Here is an 8,250-nt window from a genome sequence, read left to right as displayed (position 1 = left end):
AAGGAAATAAACTGAGCAAAGTGTGAGTGCTCTTCCTCTGGTGCCCTCTTAAATAATTTAAATGTTTATGAAAGGCACTTAATTCTAAATTAAAGACACACTTAAGATCAATCTTTAACTGTGAGCGGCTTTATACACAGCCATGTAATTAATGAGAAGGGAGATGTCTTTACCTACTTAGTCCAGGTCATAGAGATGAGGGCTGGGTTTCCACTGGCATACTTGGACCTGAGAGATCTGCGCTTCCTGACACCTCCACAGCTCTGTCAGACAGAGGATGGTTAGATTTTAGGCTTCAGATGTGTGTTTAATATGCTGACGATACTTCTGTATTCATGCAGTACCTCTACTTGAGTATTTTTACATTGTCGTATTACTACTTTGTACTTGAGTATTTCCTCCCTGCTTACCCGAGCGCAGCCGTTCTGTTTGAGGCACAGCTCCAGTTGGCAGTGCAGGTAGATGGCGCCGGTTTTCCCAGAGAACTCGAACATGTTGAAAGAGAAGCCGTTGGACGTTCCCACTCCGTTTCCCTCCATCATCACCGTCTTGTCAGCGGCGTTCGGGCATCTGCTCAGAAACAGGAAACGGACATGATGACGTCAGCAGCAGTAGAGCCTCCGACAAAGTCACAGTTTTGTGTTTTTTTGTGTTTTTCTCACCCGTCTTTGACGAGGTCATATCGCAGGGTCCCGTTGGGTGACGAGTCGTTGGATGCCCAGCAGGAGTCGGTGACCACGGCGACTATGTTGTTGTCCAGGCCATCCGTCTTCAGCTCCACCCAGATCTTCTGGTTCAGCCCGACCTCAGTGTTTGCGTTGATGAGGTTCATGTGGCCGGAGTCGTTGTAGGCGTTCATCGTCACAGTGTAATTCCAAACTCCAGATACAATCTGCGTCACCACAGAGCTGAAGGGGACAGACACACACACTTCAGCTGTCTTCAACTACAACAAGCTTCAGTCAGCACACACACACACACACACACACACACACTTTGTAATACATAAAGTCATATATGTTCATTAGCAAAAGTTATATCTGTTTATCTCACTGATATTTTGACAGTCCAGTCAAAGTAATGTCTCGCTTTTCTCTTATGTATGCTTACAGGAAAACAGCAGTAAAAGCACCCTGCCTTGCTTCCATTAAAAGCAATCTGGTTGCCCTGTACGCTGATGTACATTTATTCGTAGTCTGCCCCACCAGCAGCGCAATGGCCCTCTGGAGCTTTACAGGCCGTGAGCCAAATTGTATGCACTTTATACATACAGAGGCTTGTGGTGTGTAACAGTGATCAGTTTCAGGGGAGAGATACTCTACCTGGGATGTGAATGAGTAACAACGGTAGAGATGACCATGCAAAGAGTTATGTGTACTCTTTCTTTCTTTTTATGTCTCACTGTGCTTGCATTATTCTTGATTTTTCCGCAATGTCCACGAGACAAATTGCACTCTATATTCTGTGTATATAGCAGAGCATGCATTATTCTTTCTAGAAGTTCTGGAGCAATTACTAATGCAGACAGCCTTACAGTAAACCTCCTGAGCGACTGTATATCATAAATTATTTTATTCATCATATCATGATGGTATTTTTGATTCGTGGTGCATCTATATATTAACATGCTCATTTATAATGCGTAGAATGAGTCAGGCTTTTATTCCACTTTATACTGCCTTCACCCCTGCTTAGGTCACATTTCCAGTTGTAGCAGATTGAATATACAGAGAGAACACATTGTGATCTTTACCTCTAAACAGATATTGATTTATTTTATTGTCATGGCCATGAGAGCAATATTTATTATGATATTCTTTAAATCTTTAACTGGGAATCCTTTCCAGATGTCTTTTTTTGAAATACTTCAATATGAAGATATTTTGTTGCACGTCAGTAAAGCACTCAGGGCTGAGCAGATCTTTTCCCCCAATGTCCCTGTTAGACCAACCCTGCTGATTTAGTAGATTTCATCTGATGCTTTGCTTTTAATTGACATTTCCCTGAAAGGACGGAGGAATGGTGGTACTGGGGGGGATGGCGGATGATGGTGGGAAAAGTGTGCCCTCAGCAGAAATGTGACTCCCTCTCTACATGGCCTAAAAGTCTGCTCATCTGTTTCATTTATTAATGTAGTTATTTATTAATGTATTTGTTTATTTATATATTTGTTTATTAATCAGGAACAACAAAGTAGATACGAGCAGAGGCGTCGTCTTGGCGGGCGTTCCCAGGTCACTTAACTCGATCCAGTATGACACTAATGACGAGGTGATCAGAGAGGACAACATTTGTGGATTTCCATTCATAAATTATGTAGAAGTCACTACAGATGACTGTTTAAAACAGGAATTACTATTAGCTCATATCTTTTTTGATAGTGGCTATAAAGTCTTGAGATGCATCTCTCATTACAGGATGTCTGGTGACCAAAATCAACAATGAATAGGATTGGTGATGGCGCTAGATAGGCGCTAAATTTAATGGAAAATTTATTGAATAGGGGATCACCAAAGTCAGTAGGATTGAGCCTCTGAGGACCATCAATGTCTCTTCTAAGTTCCATTCAATAGTTCTTGAGATATTTCAGTCTGCACCAAAGTAGTAGACTGACTGACGGACTAACATCATTCATAAAGCCACCTCGCTAGCACGGCTAATCGAAGTGAAACAATGTATTTGTGACACATTTCTAAAGATTTATGTTCTTCCAGGCAGAGAGGCTTTAAAGTATTCAGAGAAAGACCTCTGGTTTTGATCAGACTTTTGACAAGTAACAACAATAAAAATATAGAACATCCCTATTCCTTCAGTGCTACAAAATACCATGTATCATCATAAATCATCTTTGGTGTACGCTCAGTGTCACTTGTTCTTTAAACACAGCAGGACACCGACATTTACTTGATTGGAGGACTTTAACAAAGATGGTGTAAGTGGTATTTTGCAGCCATATGTGAGTTTGGCAGATGTTGTGATTTGAGGCCTGCCTGTGGCTTGTGGTCTGAATGAGACGAGGTTTGAGGGGTTTGTTACACAACACCCAGCAGAACTCTACATTGTGATTACGCAAACTGGCTGCATAAACAGATATGGTGAGCCATGTTGATAGTAACTCATTGCAGTGTGTTGGAATTACTATATGTAAGGGATAGTATTGTATTAAATGCGAAGTTGCTTTCATATCTTATTTCTAAGGGGATGTCGCGTCTGCATTTTGTAAAAGCCGAGCTGTCGATCCGGCTATCTGCGCTGTAACTTGTTTCCTGTCATAAAGCACAAGTCGATGAAAGAAACCACCTGAGATGCTGCCCCAACTAATCTCCTCCTTGTGGAAATACACAGTGCTTTGAGTTAATTGAGGGGAAAAAGACAGACAGTTTAGTCAGCACATTACTCAGTTGATGAACATCCAAAATGCATTGTTTGCAGAGAGTCATCTGGGTATGTTTTTTTTCATAAACTAACTGCTGTGGCTGAAGCACAAACTCTTCCCCGTGCATGCATCACTGGGCTGAGAAATATACAATAGTAATTTGGGGGTGTCTGTTTATTCAAACTTGGTGTCCGGTGTCTTTCTAGCTGTCTAAGATCTACTTTGTCTTTTCTATTTGTAGCGTCTGACCATCTGGAAAGTGCGGCTGGGCAGGCAGACGGAACGAAAACATTTGTTCATTCATCGACTCCTCGCACATGTGATGACAAAACTGTTTTTTTTTACGCAATGTGAGAAAAGAGACGACAGAACAGAGGTTTTTCATCATCATCTTTCTATGTGTTTATTTCACTTGGTTTTCAACGGGTAGTTAAGTAACGCTACAAAAAGTGGATATTGTTACAATAATCTTTTCTTAAAATTTAGTTTGTTTAGGTTGGATTTGTTCAAGTTTGCATTCCTTCTGCTACCACTTCAAGTAGCAGAAGATGCTGTATCTATTTAAACCGTTATCCATTACTGTTAACTAACAGTGTACTCATATGATTGTATTGTATTTCACAATCTTGTGACAGCAGAAAAGTCTTCCCTGAAAATGTGTTGGTTCTTACAGACAAATTATTGTCATCATTTTGTCAAGCGGGTGCCTGACAAAATCTCAGACATCTCTCTTATCCTTCCTTCCAGTTTCCCTCTATCATTTCTGATCTGAGGCTGTTACAACCGATTAGACTTGGAGGGTTTTAGTCTTGAGAGGAAATGGGACATCATTTCCTCTTCTGCTAAATGTTTGTTTTTGTGAGTTGCAAGTTTCTCTTCCTAGTTTTGACCTGCACTCACTTTCTCAAACAGCTTTTTAACGTGTGTACGCTTTACACACATTTAGCCTGGTGGGAGACTTGTTGATCGCATTACTAATTGAAGAGAAAGGGCACCATTGTGTGAGACCATGAGAACTGGTTTAGCGTCCGACAAGTGTTCTCTAACTTTGGGCTCTGACATCTAGACCAGCTGGAACAGCAGCTGCCACCTGGCTAATCCTGCCTTGCTGTTCGCTATTCACATGGCACAGAGGGCAGGCAGTGCTGGTGTTTGTTCTCACTTATGTCTCTCTCTCAGCTCTTATTTGTTTCAAACATTTTGGGGACGACCAACACAAACAGTATATTGTTAGGGATCCCTTAGGGTTCTCACTGCCTTGTCAGCCAGCTAGAATTTGAACAAATTATACAATATAACACTGAATAAAATGTGCTGATATCATGATTGAAAATGAGCCGTATTTTCTATCTTTATCTGAAATCACATTCCACCTCTCTGCTACCTTGTAGATCCTTTTAATCTTTCTGTCGACAGTTCCACTGAAACAACATCTAACAATAACTTTTTTCCACTGGTTAAGTGGGACACAGTGTGGCCGTTGCCACATAAGTGCCAACATTTTTCTTTTCCGCAGCACACCATTTCAAACATAAATGTTTTTACTTTGAAGTTAAAATCAATGCATCATCGTTAGTGAGGGGCATTTTTTAACAGGAAGGGGTACTTGCTATATGACAAATAGTTAGTTGTTGTAACCTGTTCCTAAGATTTGACCATGATGGAACTGTCACATCTTTTATTCAAGAGACATTTACATTGTGGATGTAATAGCTGTATGTGAGAATTGTACTATGAATGTGTGATAACAGTTTTGGCAATTGAAAGAGGTGCTGGACAAATACTTTTCATGTTTTCATGATGTTCTTGTCTGTCTGGTCTTGAACCCAGATGCATATTGTCTGGTGGAGACATTTCCTTTCTACAGTGTCGTGGTAGAGATATGTTTATACTAACATGAGAGCACCTCGAACATGAGACACAATTTACTGGAATTTATGTTGTGTTTTATTCTGGAGTAGTTCTCAAACTGAAGTGGCCATTACTTCTGTGGGACAGTGATTTTTGTCCCAGCAAGAGCTGCACGATCCTAGTCTTCCTTTGAAAGAAGAGCAGTAATACCATAGTCATCTTACACTGCACGCTTCTACTGTGAATTGGAACAGACTTGCTGCAGCACTGTAACATGCTGCCTATCATCCAGTCTATGGGTATTCAGATCATTTGAATAAGTTTTACAGCACTCAAGTTCAGATTCAAATCAAATTCAAATAATAACCTTTGTATGTTATTACTGTTCTTTCTTATATACTGTACTGATAAACTTGATTATTGAGTCTTGTGCCACTGGCCATATACGACTCGGCATTCTGTGCTTGTATTATGGTATGGATCAACAAATCTTTTTCTGCTTATTTGCTACTTTCCCTGTTGGTTAATCACACAGAGAGTGAACAAAGCATATTTTAATGAGTTTTATTTAGCCCATTCATTTATTTTTCTGACAACCTTTTAACTTTTCCCCCCTACAAACACATTTCTGTATTTTCTTTTTACATTTTCAAAACAGGCTTATTACTTTAGTTTTAATTTGAGGGGGATTATCATTTAGAAGTAAAAGACGAGAGGTAGACTCGAAAGTTAGTTTCAGTTGCACAGAAACATCCCGTAGAAATGTCCTTCAGAGCCTGTACTTTTTCACTTTTAAAGAAGCTGAATCAGTACTTCTACTTTCACTAGAGTCCCTTTTAAAAGTAGTATCTGTAAAGAATGTGTGTGACACCTCTGCCTGTGTGTGATTATGTGTTTCAGTTTTCTGCTGGTGTTCAGCTGCTTGGTGTTGTCCGTGTTCTCCACCATCCCTGACCACCAGAAGTTCGCCAACCAAGGCCTCTTCATCCTGGTAAGACCCCCTCACACACGTATGACTACTTCAGCATCCATTTTCATATGCTGTCTGTTATTATATACCATCTCACTTACTGTACGCGTTGCTTTGTTTGCCGGTGGAGGCGCAGACAGCTATGTAAGCAGGTGGGAGGATTCAGGTGTTGTTGACTGTGCAGGAAATCACAGACATGATCCACTAAGCCTAATAGCTATCCCATAATCTCCCCTCTTCCTATGTGCTCCAACTGCTTTAGTGAAAGGTAATGGACACACGCTTTCTCCTTCTGATCCTGACTCGTCCTCTCTCCACCTCCTCCTCCCCACTCTCTTCCCACCTTGCTCATCTTTACGTGTTCACTCTTTCGATCAATCACCCGGCCATTAGCAGGCAATCAGCCATTAGTGAACTTTACTTACACGAACATTTGCTCTAATGACAGATTGGTTCATTGCACCTTAAACTGCCCGTACAGTCTAGAAACCTGAAAGCAAGACAGACAAAGAGGATGGACTGACAGAGTGGCGTGTTAATAGGCTGAGACTGATATGGTATTTCAAATTGAATAAAGAATAGAAAGCAAATACATTTAACAGTTCTTGTTTTGTTTCAGCCTTTATTTTACCAGCTAAGCCAATTTATATGATGTTAATACAAAGGTTTATTAAATAGAGCAATAAAGTATATAAATCATGTAAATAATATGCAGTTACAGTGTTTCTGCAGTGTGGGAAGGTGAATTGATTTCCAAACTTCATTCAACACTGATGCTAAGCTGATATAGAATGAGAACAATTTAGATTAATCTTTTAAATTAAGTCTTGTAACTTGTAAATAGATAACCATAAACACCAATATGATGCTTTCAATAAAACCAGTAACTTAGATGTTTTGTTTTGGGGACACTTCTCCTTTGGAACTGAAACGGCTGAATTGAATGGTTTAAAGGAAAAACTATAAAATGCCAGACTGTCCCACTCAACTGTTTTATTAAAAAAATACATACATAGCAAAAAATTTCATTTTGTTTGGATAATCTTTCAAACACTGACTGGTGTGTGTCACTGACCTGTGTGTATTTGTGTGTGTGTGTGTGTGTGTGTGAGTGTAGGAGTTTGTGATGATTGTGGTGTTTGGGTTGGAGTACTTTATCAGGATCTGGGCGGCTGGCTGTTGCTGCAGATACCGTGGATGGCAGGGACGGCTGAGATTTGCCAGGAAGCCCTTTTGTGTCATAGGTTAGTGTGAGTGTGCGAACAGTACGCAAACACACGTCAAAGCGTTGTGTGTGCTCATGAGAAAACTGTGTAATCTTATCACTTCATAATGACTCTTCTCTCTATGTTTCGTTCCTGAATGTCTTCTCCGTAGACTTCATAGTATTTGTGGCGTCATTGGCAGTGATAGCAGCAGGAACACAGGGCAACATCTTTGCCACATCAGCCTTGCGCAGCATGCGCTTTCTGCAGATCTTGCGTATGGTGCGAATGGACAGACGGGGAGGCACCTGGAAACTACTGGGCTCAGTGGTTTACGCTCACAGCAAGGTAAGAATAGTCTTTTTACACACGCTCTACTACAAAAACACACTCAGTTTTTTATTTGAGAATGGGCTACATTTATAGGTTTGTTGTGCAGACATTGATAATTAAAAGTATACTAATGCATGCCATGCACACAGTATTATGGATTATTATAAGAGCAGGAAGAAGGTTGAGGGCTGGGGAGAGTTATTAAAAGGCTAGGGATGATGGTTACTAATGGGATAAATAACATAATAACTCTGTGTTGAGGAATATGTGGCGAGTCTACTGATGACCAGCTGTTTCTTGATTACATTCACTGTCCTGAAACATCAAACTCCCCTTTAGCTGCTCATTTCTGGCAATTAGGTGTTAGTTTTTGTGCTGACCTAAACACCTGACACCCACCGGTCGGCTGCACAACACAGTTAGACATTGAGGATGAACTGATGCATCAGCTGTCTTAGCATAACCGTGCAGCCAAGTCAAAGTAGAAGCCAAATGTGATGATGATGATGATGATG

At 40.5% G+C, this 8,250-nt stretch overlaps 2 protein-coding genes across 3 annotated transcripts in view; one reads left to right on the top strand and one right to left on the bottom strand.

Annotated features, from left to right (window-relative positions):
- Positions 1-8,250, top strand: part of LOC118342354 (potassium voltage-gated channel subfamily KQT member 4) — a 46,633-nt gene that overhangs the window by 23,273 nt on the left and 15,110 nt on the right. For both annotated transcript variants that reach the window (XM_035680848.1, XM_035680847.1), the window contains exons 2-4: positions 6,128-6,218; positions 7,315-7,441; positions 7,575-7,750. In XM_035680848.1, coding sequence (XP_035536741.1) covers positions 6,128-6,218; positions 7,315-7,441; positions 7,575-7,750 — 394 coding nt within the window. The remainder of the gene's footprint in view (positions 1-6,127; positions 6,219-7,314; positions 7,442-7,574; positions 7,751-8,250) is intronic.
- On the bottom strand, positions 43-908 carry LOC118342355 (pancreatic secretory granule membrane major glycoprotein GP2-like; the record flags this gene model as incomplete). The annotated part of the gene is given in 3 exon segments (XM_035680849.1): positions 43-263; positions 411-570; positions 663-908. Coding segments are annotated over 3 exon segments (496 nt in total), but the record flags the coding sequence as incomplete, so codon positions are not given.

This window comes from Morone saxatilis, unplaced genomic scaffold (genome assembly GCF_004916995.1).
Source record: "Morone saxatilis isolate NCDOM2014 unplaced genomic scaffold, NCSU_SB_2.0 Contig9, whole genome shotgun sequence".
Taxonomy (NCBI): Eukaryota; Metazoa; Chordata; class Actinopteri; family Moronidae; genus Morone; species Morone saxatilis.
Note: the sequence above shows the minus strand (reverse complement) of the source record. Positions and strands in the feature narration are given on the sequence as shown.